The 24772-nt window shown below is 43.0% G+C and overlaps 1 protein-coding gene across 3 annotated transcripts in view; it reads right to left on the bottom strand.

The window, feature by feature from the left end:
- The window catches only part of ctc1 (CTS telomere maintenance complex component 1), an 84063-nt gene that overhangs the window by 37274 nt on the left and 22017 nt on the right, over positions 1-24772 (bottom strand). For all 3 annotated transcript variants that reach the window (XR_013500764.1, XM_078241284.1, XM_078241285.1), the window contains 4 exons: positions 20103-20280; positions 17416-17616; positions 9165-9300; positions 8103-8217 (listed from right to left, as the gene is read on the bottom strand). Coding sequence is in view for 2 of the 3 variants with exons in the window: in XM_078241284.1 (XP_078097410.1) it covers positions 8103-8217; positions 9165-9300; positions 17416-17616; positions 20103-20280 (630 nt within the window). In the remaining variant the exon portion in view is untranslated. The remainder of the gene's footprint in view (positions 1-8102; positions 8218-9164; positions 9301-17415; positions 17617-20102; positions 20281-24772) is intronic.

Raw genomic sequence — 24772 nt, 5'->3', positions numbered from 1 at the left:
CACCACGGCTTCGGTGCAACTGCCGTGCATGGAAAGTATAATTATATAACTGGGCAAGTTGTGCGTTCATTCGACTCAACTTTTCAGCAATTTAATTTATACATTCGGTAATCTGCGTGACTGCAGTTTAAGATTTTTTTTAAAATCATGTCTTAAATAAACCGAGCCTAGCATTCACACATACATGTTAAAATGGTCAGATTTATCAAATTATTTAACAACATACGATAAACAGATTTCTCAAACTGCCGTTAATTTTACCTCCTAAACAGGGCGGATTTATTCCCAGTTTCTCTGAATTGTTCTTTTTTTAAAAAAACACATGGATGGGATGTGGGCGTCTCTAGCTAAGCCAACATTTATTGCCCATCAAAAAATTTGCAGGTTAGGTTCATTGGTCATGCTAAATTGCCCCGAAGTGTCAGGGGGACTATAGGGTAAATACAGGGTTAGGGTGGGATTGTTGTTGGTGCAGGTTCAATGGCCGAATGGCTTCCTGCACTAGGGATTCTATGATTCTACGATAATTGCCCTTGAACTCAGTGGCTTACTCAGCCATTTAGAATCATAGAATCCTACAGTGCAGAAGGAGGCCATTCGGCCCATCGAATCTGCACCGACCACAATCCCACCGAGGCCCTATCCCCATAACCCCATGCATTTACTCCCCTTGATACCAAGGGGCAATTTAGCATAGCTAATCCACCTAACCAGCACATCTTTGGACTGTGGGAGGAAACCAGAGCACTGGCAGGAAACCCACGCAGACACGGGGAGAATGTGCAAACTCCACATAGTGACCCAAGCCAGGAATCGAACCCGGGTCCCTGGTGCTGTGAGGTAGCAGTGCGAACCACTGTGCCGCCCATGTTTGAGGGCATTTATTGCTCTGGATCTGTAGGTAAGGATGGCAAATTTCCTTCCATCCTTAGTGAAACAGATGGGTTTTTACGACAATCACTTCAAGGGCATCATTACATTTTTACTTCCAGGTTTTTATTAAATTCAAATTTCACCATCTGCCCTGGTGGATCCACAGAACATTACCCTGGATTATTCGTTCAAATGACAATACCCACATCACCACCTACCTATCAACATCATAAAACAGATTATCCAGCCATTATTACATTGCTGTTTGTAGGAGTTTGTTATGTGCATTTTGGTTGCCACGTTTCCTACATTACAACAGTGAATACACTTCAAAAGTAGTTCATTGGCTATGAAGGACATTATGAAAGGTGCTATTTAAATGCAAGATTTTCTTTCAAAAGCATATTTCTGCAATAAGCTACCCAATGATGTGGGTACCAGCAATCCATCAAGCACTTGCTGAAACAATCATTCTATATAGAAGTGGTAGCGAATAATGAACGTTGCGACTTTTTAACAGAGAGCAAGCTTTTCAACCCTAGAGAACATCAAAGATGTGCCGGAGTTTGCTGGTGATCCTGACATGCACCTTCAAACAAGATAACACATTCCTTTGGGGAGCTTTGGTTGACCACATTTCTCAGCCTAGACATGTTGCTCCACCCATCAGCCAAGTCAGCTGGAAAAAAGTATTACTAACGAACGCATCAGCCATTTTTGTTTCAGATGGTGGACCAGCTGTGTATTTCCAGTGCTTTCACTAAAACTGATGATGTGGTCATTATCACCCTGCCTTTTGTGGGAAATTGCTGTGCTATATTCACTGTTGTGTGACACTACATTTCAACAGCAAAAACACTTCAGAAGTACCACATCCGCTGTAAAGCACTTTGGGATGTCTCAAGACCATTGCATGAATGCAAGTTATTTTATTTTTGCTTCCAACATTTGTGATTTATTTTTCATCTCAATACCACAGCATCTAGTTAAAGGAATAGTGGACAACAGTATAGCAAAAATCAGATTAGCGGGTGTATTTGGAGATGAGTGTAGACATTGGTGTTTCTTTTAAAATTCTAAACACAGCAACATTTCCATCATAAGAGTAGGAAGTTCATCAGAGGTGATGTTCTCATTAATGGTGTGACTTCTTTATGGAGTACAGTTCCAATGATGCTGGCTTTCTTCTAGTACCTTGCCCAAAGGCCAGCTCTCCATATTCTGGCTTTGACAGTGAACATCACATTCTTTCGCCAATCAGATTTCTACCACAGCACTGAATCAACCCTTATCAAAGTCACAAATGACATCTGCGTATGACAATTTCCCTCCTCAACTTGCATGACCTGCCTGCAGTCTTTCATGTAATTGACTACATTGTCCAGATCCAACAACTTTGTTGTTCAGCAAGTAGGACTGCTCTCACCTGGTTCTATTCTTAACTATCCAATTGTTGCCATGACTTTGCTTCCCAGCCCTATGCCTGTTACCTCTGGAGTCTCCAAAAGATTTACCCTTGAGCGCCCTCCTTTTTCTCAGCAACATGCTTCCTCACAGAGCCAGTCATTTTTTTTATTTGTTCACAGGATGTGGGTGTCAATTGCTGGACCAGCATTTATTGCTCAACCCAAAGTGCCCTTGAATGGAGTGTCTTGATCAACTATTTTAAGAGTCAACCACATTGCTGTGGATTTGGAGTCACATGTGTGCCAGACCTGGTGAGGATGGCAGATTTCCTTCCCCAAAGGACATGAGTGAACCAGATGGGTTTTTACAACAATTGACAATGGTTGCATGGTCATTATTAGACTTTTAATTCCAGATTTTAATTGAATTCAAATTTGAACCTGGGACTCTGGATTACTAGTCCAGTGACAATACCATCAACCTTCCTCTGAATACATACACTGCCTCATTTTGCCAAACTGTGACTACAATCAGTCTCAGATGAGTCTTAATTTCTTGCAGTTAAATATTTGGAAGACTGAAGCTGTTGCTTTCAGTCCTGATCACAATCTTTGTTCCTCCACAGCATCACACTCCCCACCTGGGGCGGCACGGTAGTACAGTGGTTAGCACTGCTGCTTCACAGCTCCAGGGTCCCAGGTTCGATTCCCGGCTCGGGTCACTGTCTGTGTGGAGTTTGCACATTCTCCTCGTGTCTGCGTGGGTTTCCTCCGGGTGCTCTGGTTTCCTCCCACAGTCCAAAGATGTGCGGGTTAGGTTGATTGGCCAGGTTAAAAATTGCCCCTTAGAGTCCTGAGATGCGTAGGTTAGAGGGATTAGCAAGTAAATATGTGGGGTAGGGCCTGGGTGGGATTGTGGTCGGTGCAGACTCGATGGGCCGAATGGCCTCCTTCCGCACTGTAGGGTTTCTATGATTTCTATGATTTCTATCTCTGCAACCTCCTCTAGACTGGCAATGCTCAGAGAACGGTGGCCTCATGCACATCTCCTACCTCTTCAACCCTCTGTTGGCAGTGGTACCCTCAGTCCAGACTATGAGCTCTGGAATTCCTCTTTAAACCTCTCTGCCTCTCTCTCCTCCTCATTCTCCCTGTGGGTTTCCTCCAGGTGCTCCGGTTTCCTCCCACATTCTGAAAGACGTGCTGGTTAGGTGCATTGATCTGAACAGGTGCCAGATTGTGGCGACTAGGGGAATTTCACAGTGTTTAATGGAAGCCTTACTTGTGACTAATAAATAAAAGTAAGATCCTTTTTAAAATCTACCTCTTTCATGATTTCTAACACTATCTCCTGTGGTTCAATATCATTTCTTTGCCAAACTACACTGCTGTGAAGCACCCTGGAGCGTTTTACTCTGTTTGCATTATATAAATGCAAGGTATTGATACTTAAATGTAGGGTTAGCACAACCCAGTCTTCAACTTCCATTTGTTCCATATACCTAAACCCTTTGCAGCAGAATTCTGATTTCAGAAAAAGGGACGCTGTCTTTTTTTGTCCCCCACTATCAAAAGAAACTTAACGAAAAGTACTAAACAATACAGCATCCCCACTGGAAACTTACCCAAGACAACAGAAACTGGGGCACAAAACTAGAAGCTTCTTGGTCCAGGTGGATCAGCTATCTTAATCAGTCAGCCACCAGGGAAATTAATGTGAAGCATTTCAATCCACAACTGGACATTTTTGGTATGAGGGGTTTGATATAGAAGCCAATTCCAGGCATGATAGCACTGGGAGGGTGAAGAGCTCCAAAGACTGACTGATGAGTGGCATGGGGGAGAAATCACAGTAAATGGTAACACATTACAGGATAGCAGGTAGTGAAGTACTGAAAGTACAGAGAGGGTGCGCATGGAGCGACTTGTTATTCATGGTAAATTGGCCTGTCTTATGCAGTGTAACAAATGCCAGGAAAAACTCAGCAGGTCTGGCAGCATCTGTGGAGAGAGAAACAGTTAAAGTCCCAAGTCCATACGACTCTTCTTCAGAGCTCCCCAGACCTGCTGTGTTTTTCCAACATTTCCTGTTTTTATTTCAGATTTCCAGCATTCACAATATTTGGCTTTTATATTATTACACATTTTGTCAAGTCCAATATCATAGAATCCCTACAGTGCAGAAGGTGGCCATTTGGCCCATCAAGTCTGCACCGACCACAATCCCACCCAGGCCCTATTCTCGCAAACCCACATATTTACCTTGCCAATCCCCGACACGAGGGGCAATTTAGCATGGCCAATCAACCTAACCTGCACATCTTTGGACTGTGGGGGAAAACCGGAGCACCCGGAGGGAAGCCACGCAGACACGGTGAGAACTTGCAAACGCCACACAGGTAGTGACCTGAGGCCGGAATTGAACCCAGGTCCTGGGCGCTGTGAGGCAGCAGTGCTCACTACTGTGCCACCCATCATATTAATTGAATAATTAATTGAATAAAGTCAAATAGTATTTTTAGACTATTTATCATATTTTGATATTTTCACCTGGAGGGTATTTTGTGCTTAATTTATATCATGATGTTGCTATGAAATTAACTTTGATTCACAGAGAATTAACCCCAGGAACATCAAGTGATTCAAGATATTGATTTATCCTGGCCAAGTAATTAGAATTGTGCATCAACATTACACCAACTTAACATACCAGCTTAAGACAACATTGTTAACAGATTTCAACGGTTCCCATCTAAAATGTTGGACTGGTTCAATTTAATAAACACTTCAGGAGACCTAGCACAGCAGACAATATCTCTCGCTCGCTCGCTCACACACACACACACCAGAAATATCCTCGGGTCAGCTATCTCAAGTGGTTTCATCAAACTTTCACTCAAACAGGCCAGGAAAACTGTTGAAAGTGCCACAATATTCAGTTTCATTTACAACTCATCCAATAACGAAATCCACATCAGCCTATGGCAGGACTTAGATATCATCTGGGCTGACCAGTGACAGGTACTAACCCCATGAAACAAAAGAAAGCTCAATTATCTCCACCTAAACTTCAATGGCACCTCTATCGTCAAGACCCACACAATTAATCAGGAGGCTGAACTGGCTTAGCAATATTTGTATCATGCCTACTAGACCAGGGCAGATGGAGGGCACACTGATAATTGGCTCACCAACTGAGCCCTCAACCCCTCTCCTACAAATTTACAAAGCCCACAGCCAGGAGTTTCATGGACTCCTTTATTGGCCTGGATAGGTACAGTTGCAGTCACAGATGTTTAAGTCACATAATAAAGTATAAGTTTCATTTTCCCCTGGAATTTTTGAATTTTAAATAACAATTGAAACCAGCCACACAAACATGTCAAGTCAAATCCCACAATTACTTAAATAGTGACCATCATGATATTATTAAGTGGCAGATATAATTTCAGGAGTATGATTCTATACAAAATAAAGCAGAGGGCTTGCCTTATATTTACAGAGGATTATTGGAAAATTGTGTGTATCCAATTAAGTGATGGGTTTGTGCTATCTACGGACCATTCAGAAATTTTAATGATTGATATTTGAGATATTTTAGATCTTCCATTGTATAACTTTTGTGGAACTGCTTTTAGAATAGCAGGTTTCCTAATAGAATTGATATTCTTCTCCAGGAGAGTGACACGAGTAACAGCAGCCAGGTGAAAGATGCTCACAATTTGCTTCCCTCGTTAAAAGATGCCATCATAATGCTAGAGGCCATAACCACTGTCGGGGGAAAAGTGCTGGCAACATATCAATGTAACTGAGACAACTTCAACAATGTTTATTTTTGCCTACATTGTTCTTTAGAAACTAATTGCCATCTTTCTTGTGGTCATGATTGTTATAGGTAGTTTGCACTTACAACTGTATTGAGGATTAAGAACTTTTATGTCACTAATTGATAATTTTATACGGCAGGAATGTAATGGAATACTCTCCCCTTGGCTGGATAAGAGCAGCTCCAACAACACTCAAGAAGCTTGACATCCTCCAGAACAAAAGCAGCAGATATCTGGCAACACCACCACCTGGAGGTTCCCCTCCAAGCCACTCACCATCCTGACTTGGAAATATATTGCCATTCCTTTACTGTCACTGGGTCAAAGTCCTGGAACTCCCTCCCGAACAGCACTGTTGGTGTACCTATGCCACAGGGACTGCAGCAGTACAAGAAAGTAGCTCACCACTATCTTCTCAAGGACAATAAGGTATGGGTAATGAATGCTGGCCTAGCCAGTAAAGCACATACCATTTGAATGATTTTTTTTCCAAAAGAAATCAAACAGAATATGATCAGCTGAAGGGGATGAATGGGTTCTCAAAGCTTGACAAGTTGGGCCGAAGGGCCTGTTTCCATGCTGTAAACCTCTATGACATTAAACACAGATTATAAACAGGAGATTCACCAGAATGATATCAGAGATAGAAAACTAAAGTTACGAAGAGACATGCGAGATGCTGAGACCATTTCCATTTGTACAGAGACAGCTATGTGAGAATTAAGGTCAGTCTTAAGAGTTCTGATAGGGAATTATTTCCTCTGGGGAAACCGGTGGCAAATTGTCACCAATTCAAAATGAGTAAGAATTTTTAAATGTCGAGTGTGTTTTGAGGCAGATACTATTTCATTTTTAAGGACAGCATGAGTAAATATTTGAAGCAGAGGAAGATACAAAGATAGAGACACATGACCACAAAGTTAAACTTAGAAAATTAAGGATATTTCAGCATGTGAAAGAATGCTTAGAACCTATATGACTGTTGACACTGTACCTAAGTGCACAATTAGCCTCATGCTCCACATTGCTAATGTATTCCTGATAGTACAACGTATACAGCAGTGATGGCACACGCACGACAGTGGCTACTGATTTACAATGCTTGCTTTATAGTTAAGAGGCAAATAATTTCAATACTCTCAAACCACAATTTGAATTCTAGAAATCATTACATCTCTAAAATAATAATTTACTTTACCATTGAGCACATCCACAATCATGCCCGCAATTCATAGAATCATAGAAACCCTACAGTGCAGAAAGAGGCCATTTGGCCCGTCGAGTCTGCACCGATCACAATCCCACCCAGGCCGTACCCCCATATATTTACCCACTAATCCCTCTAACCTACGCATCTCAGGACCCTAAGGGTCAATTTTAGCATGGCCAATCAACCTAACCCGCACATCTTTGGACTGTGGGAGGAAACCGGAGCACCCGGGGGAAACCCATGCAGACACGAGGAGTATGTGCAAACTCCACACAGACAGTGACTCAAGCCGGGAATCGAACCCAGGTCCCTGGAGCTGTGAAGCAGCAGTGCTAACCACTGTGCTACCGTGCCGCCCAGATAATGACATTCTCCATAGGCCAGGACAAGATCAAGTAGAAACTCCCTTTTATTTTAATAGAGCGAGTACTTTTAGATACAATTCAGGCTTTACTACATCCTTACCTCACTTTTGTAGGAAGCTAATTGGTCTGTAGGAACTAGTATGTCTCCTGCTATTGTTCACTCCTTCTTGGTAATGTTAATAGATTATATGATGCATGAATAATTCGATCAATCACCAATCTTTGGTAAATTTCAAAATTCCATGATCACAGGGTTCCTGACAGGGTTTTGCCTATTCTCAGTCCATTTATATTCTTGCTGGTAAAGCCTAGGATTCACATGGACACCGGGAATGCAAAATCACGATTACAATAGATTAAGAGCATACAGAATTGATGTTAACTTCCTAAACCCCTCAAAAGCACTTCACAGCACACTGACCTGGTGTGTTTCTCTTTGATAAATCTAGGGTCATCAAGGTGTTTGGACGATGGGAACTCACAACACATAAATCGTTCTATAACCAGTTGATATTTCTGCAGCTGCACCAAACAGCCTGAAATAGAAAAAAAAACACTATTTCCAGTCAGACAATGGAGACAGATAATGCAGGAAATCAGAGAAAGCACTGAAGATACACAGGTAATCTAATTGTAACTTCGAGAATGGGAAAGAAGCGATCTAGCTGATGAAATTTGCAGCTGCGTTTTTTCTTAATGTTTACAGATTTGCTATTGTTCCATATAGTTATACAATTATTTTATGTATATATTTTCAATTTATAAATGTGCACACTCCTTGTATTAATTTTATTATACATGTAGAAGTAGAATCATAGAATGTTACAGTGCAGAAGGAGGCCATTCGGCCCATCGAGTCTGCACCGACCACTAACCCACCTAGTTACCTGATACTAAGGGGAAATTTAGCATGGCCAATCCACCTAACCCGCACATCTTTGGACTGTGGGAGGAAACCCACGCAAACGCTGGGAGAATGAGCAAACTCCACACAGACAGTCACCTGAGGCCGGAATTGAACCCGAGTCCCTGGTGCTGTGAGGCAGCAGTTCAAACATTTATTTATTTACTGATGAATCTCCTACAGAATTGTTCATGAATAGATTCAGGTCTTAGCATGGATGTGACATACAACAGAAGCTCGGTATAATGTGGCTTGCCTCTTTCCAGCCACTGTTAGTGTCCCCCTGTGAAGGAACGATCGGAATTGGCACATCAAGAAAACTGTAGCTGTTTGTAAACTCCTGATACGTTAAGAGGTGGCAATTATATTTGGTTGTAAATTTGGTTGTAAAGAAGAATTCATTTTCTTTTTCACCTCCACTTCTGATTCCAGAGTCTGATTCCAGAGCACGTAATTGAAATATAGATTTATTGATTTGTCATTTCTTTAAAATTTTTAATGTCAAGATAACATTTACCTTCAAATAACCTGCGCGTTGCAACAATGTACTACTGTCACTGTAATTGCCCAAGTTCTTACCGATATACGAGGTGTCACTAAAAGCAACTTGGTTCACTTCATTAGAGTTCTGCACACAACAGTCCAGGGCACCTGATGTGTCGAGAAGCTGCAAACAACCGGTTCTAGAATTTGCCTGAAAGATGCCACACAGTATCTGGAAACAAATAAGGTAAACGCTGGAAAGTTGAGCATTCTTCATTCCACAAGGATTCAATGAAAATTATATTTGACATAGAGGTATGGAAAATGCACAAGTCAAATCTACTCTGACTTACTTTCCTTTGAAGTAATAAAAAGGGATGTTATTACTCCTTTTTAAGACGAACAGTAGTAATCGTTCCCTGGATAAAGAAGCACTCGTTAAACAAGATAACCTGATTAACTGGGAAGGTCTTATTTTGAAAGCTGTATGTTGCCAACAGAGTTTTCAGTTCAGAAGAGACCAATGTCACCTTGCTACTGGGTGTCCTACAAGACCCTCTTCAAAGACCAGTAACACAAAAAGAGGAGATTAATCTAATTAGTGTAGTTCAACCAGATGATCAGACAGTGGGGGAGAAATGAGAACTAATTGTTGTAAAGTATTGCCGAGTCATGGAATATTATACCATGAAATATTTCTTTCTCATTTTCAGCATTGCCAGAGTGAAACCTAAAGTAGGTTTCTGTGACTTCACACTGCTACACTGGAGCCATTTATTCTACAACATATCATGGCAATGGCCCTGTGAAATTGTAATATTTTGTCTCAAACTGAGGAATTACACTGATTTTGGCTCCTCTATGATCTGGAGCAAAGTTGTAAACACCCATCCAACACTTCAATGGTGAACTAAACAGGGAATGGGTATCAGCTGGAGCTAAAATGGGTTTAAACTGATTTGATTTGATTTATTATTGTCACATGTACTGGTATACAGTGAAAAGTTTTTTTTTAAAGTTTATTTATTATTCTCAAGTAGGCTTACATTAACACTGCAATGCATGCTATACAGACAAAGCATACCGTACATAGAGAAGGAAAGGAGAGTGTGCAGAATGTAGTGTTACTCATAGCTAGGGTGTAGAGTAAGATCAACTTAATGCGAGGTAGGTCCATTCAAAAGTCTGATGGAAGCAGGGAAGAAGCTGTTCTTGAGTCGGTTGGTACGTGTCCTCAGACTTTTGTATCTTTTTCCCTGAAGGAAGAAGGTGGAAGAGAGAATGTCCGGGGCACGTGGGGTCCTTAATTATGCTGGTTGCTTTTCCAAGGAAGCGGGAACCGTAGACAGTGTCAATGGTTGGGAGGCTGGTTTGAGTGATGGACTGGGCTTCGTTCATGACCCTTTTGTAGTTTCTTGAAGTCTTGGACAGAACAGGAGCCATACCAAGCTGTGATACAACCAGAAAGAATGCTTTCTATGGTGCATCTGCTAAAGTTGGTGAGAGTCATAGCGGACATGCCAAATTTCCTTAGTCTCCTGAGAAAGTGAAGGTGTTGGTGGGCTTTCTTAACTATAGTGTCGGCTATAGGGACCTGGGCAGGTCGTTGGTAATGTGGACACCTAAAACCTTGAAGTGCTCGACCATTTCTACTTCGTCCCCTTTGTTGTAGACAGGGGCATGTCCTCCACTACACTTTCTGAAGTCGATCACAATTTCTTTCATTCACATTCTTGACTTATCCCCTATAGATGGTGGACAATCTTTGGGGAATTAAGAGGTGCACTACTCGTCACAGAATTCCCAATCTCTGCTCTTGTAGCCTCAGCATTTATATGGCTAGTCCAGTTCAGTTTCTAGTCAATGGTAACCACCTGGCTGTTGATGGTGGGGGATTCAGTGATGGTAATACCATTGAACCCAGTGTGGAGCAGCGCGAGGAGAGCGGGGAACCCAATGTGGAGCAGCGCGAGGAACCCAGTGTGGAGCAGGGCGAGGAGAGCGGGGAACCCAGTGTGGAGCAGGGCGAGGAGAGCGGGGAACCCAGTGTGGAGCAGGGCGAGGAGAGCGGGGAACCCAGTGTGGAGCAGCGCGAGGAACCCAGTGTGGAGCAGGGCGAGGAGAGCGGGGAACCCAGTGTGGAGCAGTGCGAGGAGTGGGGAACCCAGTGTGGAGCAGTGCGAGGGGAGCGGGGAACCCAGTGTGGAGCAGGGCGGGGATAGCGGGGAACCCAGGTGTGGAGCAGTGCGAGGAGAGCGGGGAACCCAGTGTGGAGCAGTGTGGGAGGGGAGCAGGGAACCCAGTGTGGAGTAGTACAAGGAGAGCGGGGAACCCAGTGTGGAGCAGTGCAAGAAGAGCACTATATCCAGTATTAAACAGCGCTTGAGCTGGCGCATGTCAAGCAGAATCAATATTTTCCACATGGACCATTGGTCAATGCCACCCTCATGCAGCCACCACTGCACTTTATGAATCCCAGGGAGAGAGATCCTGTGCAATGGGAAAAGGAAGACAGTATGATTAGGTGTGCGCCATTGTCCAAACATGGGACCGCAAGGTTGTGCATATCACCCACACCAAACATGAGCCGACGACTGCTGAACGGACCACCATCTAATCAGCTTCGTGATAAACATCAATGTAGGCCCAAAGCAATGATAGCAAAATAAGAAATACCACTGTAAGATCAATGCTGAGGCACTTAAAGATCCTGATATGAGAATCCTATTCAGCCAGCATATCATTGCCAACTTGGTGACTCCCAGTGACCCAGAGACGCAGAGTGTCCACTGCACCTGATCTGCTTCCAAGGACTCCAAAATTAGCACATGCAGAGACACTTGGTCACTCAACCAGGAAATACCAAGACTGGTTCGAAGAGAACAACCAGGAGATTCAGATGCTGATAAGTCGCAAGCAGAAGGCTTTTCTGAACCTGAAACAGCAACCCAATTTGAGAGCATGAAAGCAGCTCTACACATGCCTGAAGACTGAGGTCTAGCAAAAAACCCGTACCTAAAGAACAGATGATGGGCAGAGAATGCGCAGGAGATCCAGCAGTTAGCCGACAACCATAACACGAGGTTTCTTTAGCACAGTCAAGACTACCAAGGCTCCATTCCATTGCTGGCCAAGAACAGGGAGGTGTTCATCAAGAACAAAAGCCAGTCTGCACCTGCTAGAAGTAATTCAAGGACCTCCTTCACAGACTCGGTCAACGCAAATGTCCTTGATTCTATTCCGCAGCATGCTACCTGCCACAATCTCAGCACAACCCTAACCTGGCATGAGGGAGAAACGGCCATCCGACAGCTAAAGAACAACAAGGCATCAGGAGCACATGGAATCCCTTGGCAGAGAAGTACCATTGGCGCGAATACATGACCTAATTTGCCTTACCCAGGAGGAGAAAAACATGCCAGGGGGTTTGAGATGCGCCAGCTGGATGCAGTAACTACAGAAAGATTTCCATGTGGTCAGCCACAGGAAGGTCATTGCAAGAGTCCTCTTTCATCACCTTCTCCCTGTGGCTGAAGAACTCCTCACAGAGTCGCAATGTGGATTCTGCCCATTAAGGGGCCCAATGGACATGAAATTTACTGTGCAGCAATTACAAGAGAAATGCAGGGAAATGCACCAACCCTAGTACGTGGGCATTCTTTGATTTTACAAAGGCCTTTGACACTATCAACTGTGTTCTCCTGTTTCAACTGCCCCCAAATGTTGTCACTATCTTCCATCTGCTCAATAATGACATACAAGCTGCGATCTTAATTAACGTATCCACCACAGACCCAATTTATGTTTGGACTGGGGTCAAGTAAGGCTGTGTCATCACACTGACTCTTCTTCAACTTCCTTGCAGCACTTGGGGAAAACAGTTGCTCCCAATAGTCATCAAAATTTTTGTTATTTTGAACCACATTTCTCTCGCCAAGACTGCTTTTTTCACTCTTCATATATTTCCAAGTCAGGATGGTGTGGGGCTTGGCGAGAATCTTCCAGGTTGTGACGTTCCTGGAGGCCTGCTGCCCTTGTCCTTCTAGATGGCAGTGATCGTGAGCTTGGAAGGTGCTTTGCAAAGATTGGTGGCAAATTCCTACAATGCTTTCAGTGTGCATTGGTAGGAGAGAGTGAATGTTAATAGTTGGGATGCCAATCAAGCATGCTGCTTTGTCCTGGATAATGTCTGGCTTCTTGAGTTGGAACTGAATTCATCAAGCCAAGTGGCGAGTATTCCATCACGTTTCAGAATTGTGCCTTGTAGATGGAGGACAAGCTTTTGGGAACCAAGGGGTGAGTCACTTGTCACGGCATTCCAAGCCGCTAACCTGCATGTTACTTGTCACCCCAAGCCTGGATATTGTCCAGGTCTTGCTGTATTTGGGAATGGACCATTTCAGTATCTGAGGAGTCACGATTATGCAGTCATCAGGTGAACTAATCATCACTTCTAATCTTATGATGGAAAGAAGGTTATTGATGAAGCAGCTGAAAATGGTTGGGCCTAGGACACTACCCTGAGGATCTCCTGCAGTGATATCCTGGAACTGAGATGCTCAACCTGCAACAACCACAAGGTATGTACTAGGCATGACTCCAACCAAGGGAGAGTTTTCCCCCAATTCCCATTGACTGCAGTTTTGCTTGGACTCTCTGATCAAATACTGCCTTGATGTCAAGGACTGTGCCTCTCACCTCGCCTCATTTAAAGAGTTCATCTCTTTTGAACAAAGACCGTGATGAGGTCAGGAGCCGGAACTCAAAATGAGCGTCATCCTAAAGGACATTAGAGAACCTGATGGGCTTTTATGGCAATAATATGACTGAGACTAGCTTTTAATTCCAGATTTTGTTCATTGAATTTAAATTCTACCTGCTGTCACGGTGGGATTTGCGTCCCTAGATCATTAGCCTAAAACTCTGGGTTACTAATCCAATGACATTGCCACAATACAACACTTCCCTTCAATTATTGTTCGGCTAATAAGAACAGTGTAGGGATATATATATTAGATAGAACCATAACTTAACATAGAAACTAGAAGCAGGAGTAGGTCCTTCAAACCTGCTCTGCCATTCATTTTGATCTTAGCTGATCATCAAATTCAATATCCTGATCCCCCCCTTCCCGCCATATTCCTTGATCTCTCATATGACAGATCCTCATGAACTGGAAGCTAATATTTAATTAACCACATCTGATGGTAAGTCCACAGCACACACACTCTAATCTGTGGTATTCTACCTGGCATATGCAGCAATTTGAGGGGCAGTCTTATTCTGTATTCAACCGAGATCTTCTAGGCTGGAAAGATTCCACAATAAATTCACATGATTTGAAATGAAGTATTTTATTTCACTTTAAAAGCCAGACTGCAGGTTTTCCATTGTTATATTTACATTGGAACAGTATTCTTTATGTATTATATGTGGAATGTAAAATTTATTGTGGCCATGCAGTTTGTGTATTTGACAATGTATAATGTCATAGTAACACTCGTATTCATTTGGATATAGAATACGCAAGGCATCAAAATAATGGTATTGAACTGAATGGAATTTAAAACTGAGCTGTGAGGAGGAACTATTTCTCGCAGAGGATGGTACTCGCTGCCCCAAAGCACAGTGGAGTCTGAATCATTGAATGGTTTCAAGAAAGAGCTAGATATATTTCTGATTTTAAAAACAGGTTAAAGGAGTATGGGGAACAGATAGCGAGGTAGATTTGAGACCAGGAAGCAGTCAGCCATGATCTGATTGAATGGCAGCGGAAGGGCTGAATTGCCTACTTCTGCTCCTGATTCTTGTGTTATGTTGTAATGATGGTATGTCATAACGTTACATTATAGAATATTTTTAAATTGAGATGCTGCATAAAAGGCCAAGGTTTGCAGCACAGGGCAAGAGCAGGAGAAAAGATGACAAACCAAGTAGTACTGAGGTTTATTATTGTAATCTTTCATGGGATGTGGGTGCACTGGCCAGGCAGCATTTACTGTCCATCCCTAATTGCTCCGGGAAGATAGCGGTGAGGGTCTTTTTGAACTACTGCAGTCCAGGTGTTGTAAATATACCCACAGTGCTGTTAGGAAAATCAAACTTATGTTTTTTAAAAACTTGGTAGAATGTAGGCGAAAGACCAAGCGAAAGAGGGAGCACCATGGTTTGAGAAGCATTTACAGTAGGAGAGATGATGATGAATTTCTATTCAATGCAGCAAGGCCTGCATTTGGCTTATGCCAAGTTTCCCACAGGGAGGTACCTAAACTTGGTTATTATTTTGCTGGGTTACTGATCCAAAAACAGCGTTAATTGAAAGCGATTGCTCCCCAATGGTCATCAGAAATTATTCTTTTTGATAGAGCTATCCAATTAATCACTCTTCTTTATTCTACATTGTTCTCCAGACTATTTTTTCCACCAAAAAAAATGTTTTTCGCTGAGCATGGCATTGTTGCATGTATCCCTGCCATTACAAGGTTTTGTATTTGTGATATTGCAATACCCAGATCAAGCATTGGATGGCATTGCGCATTAAACAAACACCTTCTCGATTCCTGTTGAAACAAGCACTACGACAAATTCAATACAGCTTCACAGAGCCACCCTGTGGCAAGAATAAATTACTTCAGCAATGTCTATTTCCAAGCATTTTCTCCTCTCAATTTATTAACTCCTCAATTGTGTAGCAATCCATAGCTCTCTGCCACCTTCTTCCGTCGGGAAAAGATACAAAAGTCTGAGATCATGTACCAACCAACTGAAGAACAGCTTCTTCCCTGCTACCAGACTTTTGAATGGACCTACCCTATGTTAAGTTGATCTTTCTCTGCACCCTAGCTATGACTACAACACCACATTCTCACCCTTTGCTTTCCTTCGCAATATAAGGTATGTTTTGCATAGTGCGCAAGAAACGATACTTTTCACGGTACACCAATACTTATGACAATAATAAATCAAATCAGCTGACAAAACCTTGCTCCAGTGGGCATTTTTTACATTCTCACACCGTTCAGCAGGCTAATCCACCATGTTATTCATGAAGGCCTACATTCTCAACCTTGCCCCTCGCCTGAGATGTGGTGATCCTCAGGTTAAAATCACCGCCTGTGGTCATCTGGGACTACCTTAACCCACCAGATTGGAAGGTGCATCACCAAACCATTCATGTCCTGAACCAACATCCATAGCTAGCGTTGTTCTCCTTGTACCAAAGAGATTAAGCAGAGATTTGATAGAGGTGTACAAGATTATGACAAGCTTAGATAAAGTAAAGGGAAAACTGTCCCCAATAGCCAATGGTACAAGAACTGGGGGACAAGAGTTGAGGGCTTGGGAAAGGGATGCAAAGGGAATACGAGGACATTTCTTTTTATGCAGCAAGCGGTAACAAACTGGAACCCATCACTGACAAGGGTGATGGATGTGAGGACTTCAAAAGGAAGGTGGATGGACACTTTAGGGAAATAAAGTTGCAGGGCTAGAGATTGAACGTGACTGACTGGATTTCTCTGCAGGAGCTGGCATAGATTCAACAGGTCAAATGGCCGCCATCTGTGCTGTAAATGACTCAATATGCCTATACTTAACAACGGGATACCTTGATAGTGATCAGAAATAGCAGCTTTAAGCTGAATTCCACCTTTCTCTACCTAAGGTTCACTGAAGCCAACTATAGCACCTTAACCACTGCCCTAGCTGATGTCAGTTAACTTAGCTTATGTCGAGCATCAAACCTGAGGCCTTTGAGCAGAATGGCTGAGTGCTTGAGCAAACAATATTCTTCTCATTCATTAAGAATCAGAGAAGAAAACAACACTTTCCAACTAAAAACAGTGGGCCTCGTTTCAATAGCATTTTGATCTCAAGTCATGACTCAAATAAATCATCAAATAAACCATGGAGATCTTGTGGCACAGTAGGTATTGTCCCTGCCTCTGAGCTAGAAGCTCCAGGTTTGAGTCCCACTCCAGGTCTTGATCCACAAGGAAGGTGCATTCATAGTGCAGCCAGACTGGTTGACTATCAATCTGCAAAGTTCTTCCAACATGCCAATAGCAGGCAGTAAGAGCAGGAGAGATTCCTGGTCAGCCATGCTTGATGTGGAGTAGCATTCCTCAAGTTTTAAGCCTCTGGTGACAGGTTAGTGACCTGTTCCAGGGAAAAACAAGCTATGGGACTAGACGAAGATTTGCCTTGTATACCATTAGATGCAGGAAGAGATACAGCAAATAAACTACTAAAACCAAGGATAAAACTGTTGTAACGATTTAGCAAACTATTATTCACTGTTATTGGTATTATTTAAATTGCAAGTAATGTTGTTAACAAGAAAAAGTACCATTTGGGGTTGGAAATCTTCAGGGTTTAGAACTTCATACGACCAAGCAAGCTTACTGTTAAGCTGCTGAGCTATCAAGTGTTTGATCTCAGCATCTGGCAACAAGGAGGACAAGTCGAGAGCTCTCCAAGCTCGTTCCTCAGCAAGAGATAACAATTTTGATAATGATGGACTCTGACATGGAAAATATGGTGGCGAAATCTAAAGAAAAACAAGATAACATTAAATCAGTAGTTGATCAAGTCGCAAGAAAATCGAAGAGCGCAGGTGTAGTTCAGTAGGAGTACTCCTCTGGGGGTTCAAGTCTCACACCAGTGATGTGAACACAATAATCTAGGCCGACATTTCAATGTGGCGCTGAGGGAGCACTGTGCTGTCACAGATGCCATTTTTAGGATGGGAGGTTGAACTGAGATCCCATTTGTTTTGTTAGGTGGATGTAAAGATGCTGTTTCGAAGAAGAGTGTGGGAGTTCTGGTATATTTATCATTCAATAAACAATTTTAAAAAATTATTTCATGGCATCTCTGAAAGGCCAGCATTTGTTGCCCATTCTTAATTGCCCTTGAACATCATTTCAGAGGGCACTTAAGAGTCAACCATATTGGAATCACATGTAGGCCACATCAGGTTGAGTAAGGCAGATTACCTTCACTATGAGACATTTGTGAATCAGATGGATTTTTATAACTATGTCATCATTAGACTTTTTAAATTCCATATTTTTATTGAATCCAACCCAGATTCAAACTTGGGTCCCCAGAGCATTCCCCGAGGATTCTGGATTATTAATCCACTACACCACCTCCTCCTTTGATTAAGTTTAAAGTTTATTTATTAGTCACAAGTAGGCTTACATTCACACTGCAATTAATTTACTGTGAAAATCCCCTAGTCGCCACATTCCGGCACCTGTTCGGGTACACAGAGGGAGAATTTAGCATGGCCAATTCACCTAACCTGCACATTGTTTGGACTGTGTGAGGAAACCCACGCAGACACAGGGAGGACATGCATACTCCGCACAGACAGTGACCCAAGCTGGGAATCGAACCTGGGTCCCTGGCGTTGTGAGGCAGCAGTGCTAACCACTGTGCCACTGTAATTACCAGATTATCTGATCATCAGATTATCTGGTAATCACCACATTGGTGTTTGTTTGAGCTTGCTGCCTTGTTTCCTACACCAAAACAGCGACTACATTTCATGGGGAAGTGAAGACCATTGTCAATACAGAAAAATGATTTTTAGCATAAAAGCTGAAAGCAAAAAGAACAGATACACTTCCTACTTCCAAAAGAATCAAACTACTTTCAAAAGATATATAGCTAATAAACATACTGAGCAGGATTTTCCAGCCATTCACACCTGTGGGATTTTCCCTTCCCGCTGCAGTGAATGGAGATTTGGCTCACTGCCAAATTCTCCATCCTCTCTGGCAGTGGCGGCGGGGCGTAAACGGCCGGAGAATTCCAGCCAACGTCTTTAACATTGAAAAATCTCCCAAAGCACTCGAGGACATGGAGGCTTTGGAGAGAGTGCAGAAAAGGTTTACCAGGATGTTGCTTGGTAAGGAGGGTATTAGCTTTGAGGAGAGATTGAATAAATTCCAGGGAGATTGTTCTCCCTGGAAAGACGGAGGCCAAGGGGCGACCTGATAGAAGTTTATAAAATTATGAGGGGTATAGATAGGGTGAATAGTTGGAAGCTTTTTCCCAGGACAGAAATGACAATTACAAGGGGGCACAAGTGTAAGATAAGGGGGTAAAGGTTCAGTAGAGATGTGCAAGGGAAGATTTTTTTTTAAACATAGAGGGTGATGGGCGCCTGGAACACGCTGCCAAGTGAGGTGGTTGAGGCAGTTACGTTAGCCACATTGAAGGCTTATCTTGATAGGCATTTGAACAAACAGGGAATAGAGGGATATAAGCAGTTGGCCTAGATAGGTAAACATGATCAGCGCAGGCTTGGAGGGCCAAAGGGCCTGTTCCTGTGCTGTACTGCTCTTTGTAATCAAAAAACCATCACCAGCTGAGGAAATACTGGAAGGAGTGACAAAAAATGCTGGTCAAAGAAGTGGGTTGGAGCAAGGGTTGAGGAAGTTGAAAGGTTTAAGGACAAAATTTCAGAGGAGGGACCTCGGCAGCTAAAGGTACATGGTGTCAGTGACAGTGTGAAGCAGACGATACAATAAGCCACATGTACAAGTTACTCTCCAGCTTAGTAATTGCAATTCAGGCAGTATCAGCTCCGTCATTGTTCAGTTGATTGGTATAACTGAACAATACAGACCAGGCAGATTCCAGTCATACTGAATCAGTAAAAGCAGTATTAAAATTAGCATGATCTTCCACAGATTAGAGAGGAGATATAAACTGGCCAAGTTTCTGGTTTCCAGTTCTTGAAGCGTGCTCGAGGCATGGAGAGCATTGGGTTCAGCTCGGATTCTCCCCTGACAGGATTCATTTATCTGAGCTCCCTGTTGAAGAGCAGTCACATAGGTGAGGAATTAAAAAGCCGCAGAGAATCACAGAATTCTACCATGATAAGAGAAGAAATTGTCAGAAAGAAATTGGGAAGAGGGCGCAGTGGGGGTGGTTGCTGGGGAAATAATCTACAGCACAAAAATACATTAAAAAAGTATCAATTAAGACAACACTTATTGTACAGTAACCTGATATAAATACCTCTTTAAGTGGACAGTGATGTGACTCAGCCAATATCTCCTGGTAGATATCTCTTGTTGGTCTAGCTGCTAAATTCCACCTGACGTATTTCAGAACAGAGTTGAAAAACATTCCAATGACCCCAGTATCAATATCACACATTAGCATGTGCTGCTTGGTGAGAAAGAGAGGGCAAAATCTACAGTACAGAGGGAAAGAGATGACAGTGACAAGAACAGTAAAAAGTTTCTTTTAACTTTCCCTATTTAATAATTGTCCGGACTATCTACAAAATGTATAACTAAAGGAATAGAAAAATAGCCAATGCAACAGACATTTGCACTCGCTCTGTACTTGCCAAAAGCGTAAGCATCAAAGTTAATTATGAGGGTGATCTGCGTTTCACATGCAAAAACAATGCTTAAAAGCTGGCATTTCAGCACAACTTGTAAGACAGGGGAGGGAAGAGGAGAAAGATCATTTGCAAAGCTAATCAGCCACGTCAATAGAGCTGCTTTAGATGACCATGCAGCAACTTCCTGGATTTATAGCATGCAGGTCAAGTAAAGAATCATAGAATCCTACAGTGCAGAAAGAGGCCATTCAGCCCATCGAGTCTGCACCGACCACAATACCATCCAGACCCTATTCCTGTAACCCCACATATTTATCCTGCTAATCCCCTGACATTAGGGTCAATTTATCCTGGCCAATCAACCTAACCCGCACATCTTTGGAGTGTGGGAGGAAACTGGAGCACCAGAGGAAACCCAGGCAGACACGGGGAGAAGGTGCAAACTCCACACAGACAGTGAACGGGGCCGAAATTGAACCCAGGGTCCTGGCGCTGTGAGGCAGCAGTGCTAACCACTGTGCCGCCCCTATGATTCTAAAGAGGAATACAAGAACATGGGAAAATTGCTAAGCTATGTAATTTTTTTTTAAATCACATGTATACATGGAGTAATAATCAGCATCTAGATTCACTCAAAGATAGAAAAGTAGTGATTTTGGGGAAGTATTTTGGATTCACTGCCTGAAAGGGTGATAAAAACCAAAATAAGAACTTGGAAATGTACTTGTGGTACCACAATTTATAAGATAAGGAAGATGGGATTGGACTGGACCACTCTTTTTTTACCTGGAGCACATGCAATGGACAAAATGGCCCCCTTATTTCTGTTTTTAACAACTTTGCAAAGAATATTTTTGTGGAAAAACACACCTGGCCCATTTGCATTGGAACAATTAATATCTTTTTAAATGATATAAAAAGTATATGTACAGATATTTGGTCCACCTGTCCCAGAAGAGGGGGAAAATGGAAGAGGGAACAAAAAAAAAAGTAAGTGAAAGCAAAAGATGTAGAAGAAAACATTATCTGGAGTTTATTTTAGATAGCCACTGATGCAGTCAAGCACATAACCTAAAGGGCATCCATGCATTCACACAGTTCATCACTTGATTTGTTCTTATAATAACTAGTCCCTTGTAAAATTATTGCTTTTTAAAAATCGCATCTGCCAACAACACTGAAAATACAGAAAAACCACAAGGCACCCTCCACCAGCTCTACCTACAGAATGCTTTTCAGATTATCAGCTGCTGTGCTATAATTTAAGTACTTAAACCATTTCAGAGTTTGAAGGGTGTTAATAAAACCCTCAATATACTGCTGAATGTCACACTAGCCAAATCATATTTTATGACTATAATCCATTGCAAGGAGCAGTGTGTGAAAAACTTGCATCTGGAATAAAGGAAAGTTAGGGTCTAATATAGTAAGGTGATACAAGTAATCCAAAATAGAATAGAGTTAATGTCAGAGAAGTAAAGTTAAGACATGGCAGGGTAGCTCAGTCAAGTGGAATTAGTATCCTGTGATATGTGCAAAGTGTCCTAGTCGACCAAGCATGGAGGAAGTGCTGTCGGCTGTAGAAACTCAGGCTCTGGGTTTCAGAGTTTGACTGGTGGCTGGAGTCACTGTGGCGCATCTGCAAGGCAGAGAGCTATGTGGATAGCACTTTCAGTGAAATGGTCACACTGCAGCATTAGGGCCTAGAAGCAGAGAGGGGATAGGGGAACATCAGATGGTCCAAGAGAACTAGGCAGGAGTCCCCCTGGATCCTGCTCGGAAATCACCTTTTCTGTTATGGAAGCCGGTGGGGGCGCTGGTTCCTCAAGGCAGTGTGGTCAGAGGGAGGCTGGTGGCACTACGAGCGACTCAGCTGTACAGGAGAGGAGGAAGATGAAGGGAAAAGCAATAGTGAGAGGGGATTTGTTAGTTAGAGGAACAGACAGGCATTTCTGTGGTCGTAGATGTGACTCCAGGATGGTATGTTGTCTCCCCGGAGCCAAGGTTAAGGACGTCACAGAGCGGCTGCAAGATATTCTTCTGGACGAGAGTGAACAGCCAGAGATAGTGGTCCACATTGGTACAAATGACTTCAGTAGGAAGGGGGATGGGGTCCTGCTACTTTAGGGAGCGAGGCAGGAAATTAGTGGGGGGGGAGCGATGGCACAGTGGCTCATGCTGCTGCCTCACAGCTCCAGGGACCTGGGTTCAATTCCAGACTTGAGTGTCTATGTGGAGTTTGCACGTTCTTCCAGTGTCTGCATGGCTTTCCTCCGGGTGCTCTGGTTTCCTCCCACAATCCAAAGATGTGCAAGTTAGGTGAATTGGTCAAGCTAAATTGACCGAATGTCCAAAGATGTGCACATTACGTGGATTAGCCATCGTAAATTAGCCATCGTAAAGTTAGTCTTACTTCGGTGGTTGGTAAATTGATGGAAAAGGTCCTTAGGGATGGGATTTACGACTATTTAGAAAGATGCGGATTAATCCGGGATAGTTAGCACGGATTCATGAAGGGCAAGTCATGCCTCACAAATTTGATTGAATTTTTTGAGGAGATAACTAAGTGTGTTGATGAAGGTAGGGCAGTTGATTCATATACATGGACTTTAGTAAGGCGTTTGATAAGGTCCCCCATGGTCGGCTTATGATGAAAGTGAGGAGGTGTGGGATAGAGGAAAAGTTGGCCGATTGGATAGGTAACTGGCTGTCTGATCGAAGACAGAGGGTGGTGGTGGATGGAAAATTTTCGGATTGGAGGCAGGTTGCTAGCGGAGTGCCACAGGGATCAGTGCTTGGTCCTCTGCTCTTTGTGATTTTTATTAATGACTTAGAGGAGGGGGCTGAAGGGTGGATCAGTAAATTTGCTGATTACACCAAGATTGGTGGAGTAGTGGATGAGGTGGAGGGGTGTTGTAGGCTGCAAAGAGACATAGATAGGATGCAAAGCTGGGCTGAAAAATGGCAAATGGAGTTTAACCCTGATAAATGTGAGGTGATTCATTTTGGTAGGACTAATTTAAATGTGGATTACAGGGTCAAAGGTAGGGTTCTGAAGACTGTGGAGGAACAGAGAGATCTTGGGGTCTATATCCTCAGATCTCTAAAGGTTGCCACTCAAGTGGATAGAGCTGTGAAGAAGGCCTATAGTGTGTTAGCTTTTATTAACAGGGAGTTGGAGTTTAAGAGCCGTGGGGTTATGCTGCAACTGTACAGGACCTTGGTGAGACCACATTTGGAATATTGTGTGCAGTTCTGGTCACCTCACTATAAGAAGGATGTGGAAGCGCTGGAAAGAGTGCAGAGGAGATTTACCAGGATGCTGCCTGGTTTGGAGGGTAGGTCTTATGAGGAAAGGTTGAGGGAGCTGGGCTGTTCTCTCTGGAGCGGAGGAGGCTGAGGGGAAACTTAATAGAGGTTTATAAAATGATGAAGGGGATAGATAGAGTGAACGTTCAAAGACTATTTCCTCGGGTGGATGGAGCTATTACAAGGGGGCATAACTATAGGGTACATGGTGGGAGATATAGGAAGGATATCAGAGGTAGGTTCTTTATGCAGAGAGTGGTTGGGGTGTGGAATGGACTGCCTGCAGTGATAGTGGAGTCAGACACTTTAGGAACATTTAAGCGGTTATTGGATAGGCACATGGAGCACACCAGGATGATAGGGAGTGGGATAGCTTGATCTTGGTTTCAGATAAAGCTCGGCACAACATCGTGGGCCGAAGGGCCTGTTCTGTGCTGTACTGTTCTATGTTCTCTGTTCTAAATGCACAGGGTTACAAGGAAAGGGCGGAGGGGAGGGCCTGAGTGGAATGCTCTTTCAGAGAGTCAGTGCACACTTGATGAGCTGAATGGCCTCTTTCTGCACTGTCAGGATTCTAAGAGAAAGCAGGACCTCAAATGTAGTTATCTCTGGATTACTCCCTGTGCCATGTGAAAGTGAGAACTGTGAGGATAAGGCAGATGAATGGGTGGCTGAAAAGATGCTGCGGGAGGGAGGGCTTTAGCTTCTTCAGACATTGGGACAGGCTTTGGAGAAGGTGGCACTGTACAAGCTGGACTGGTTGCACCTGAACAGACATGGGGCTGAGTTCCTCATGGTGTGTTTTGCTAGTGTTGTTGGGAGGGGCTTTAAACTAATTTGGCAGTGATGTGGGAACCACGGAGAAATATTACAGAAGAATACCAGAATGCACAAAATAGTGCAGAAAGCACTAATTTAGAAAATAATAAGTTAAGTAAAGTCAAGAGTAACAGTTAATAAGTGAAGTCAAGAGAAAGTAATGCTGTCTAAATTCGGGTTACTGTGCATGTATGTGAATTCAGAGTAT

Source organism: Mustelus asterias, chromosome 24 (genome assembly GCF_964213995.1).
Source record: "Mustelus asterias chromosome 24, sMusAst1.hap1.1, whole genome shotgun sequence".
In the NCBI taxonomy this organism is placed as follows: Eukaryota; Metazoa; Chordata; class Chondrichthyes; order Carcharhiniformes; family Triakidae; genus Mustelus; species Mustelus asterias.
Note: the sequence above shows the minus strand (reverse complement) of the source record. Positions and strands in the feature narration are given on the sequence as shown.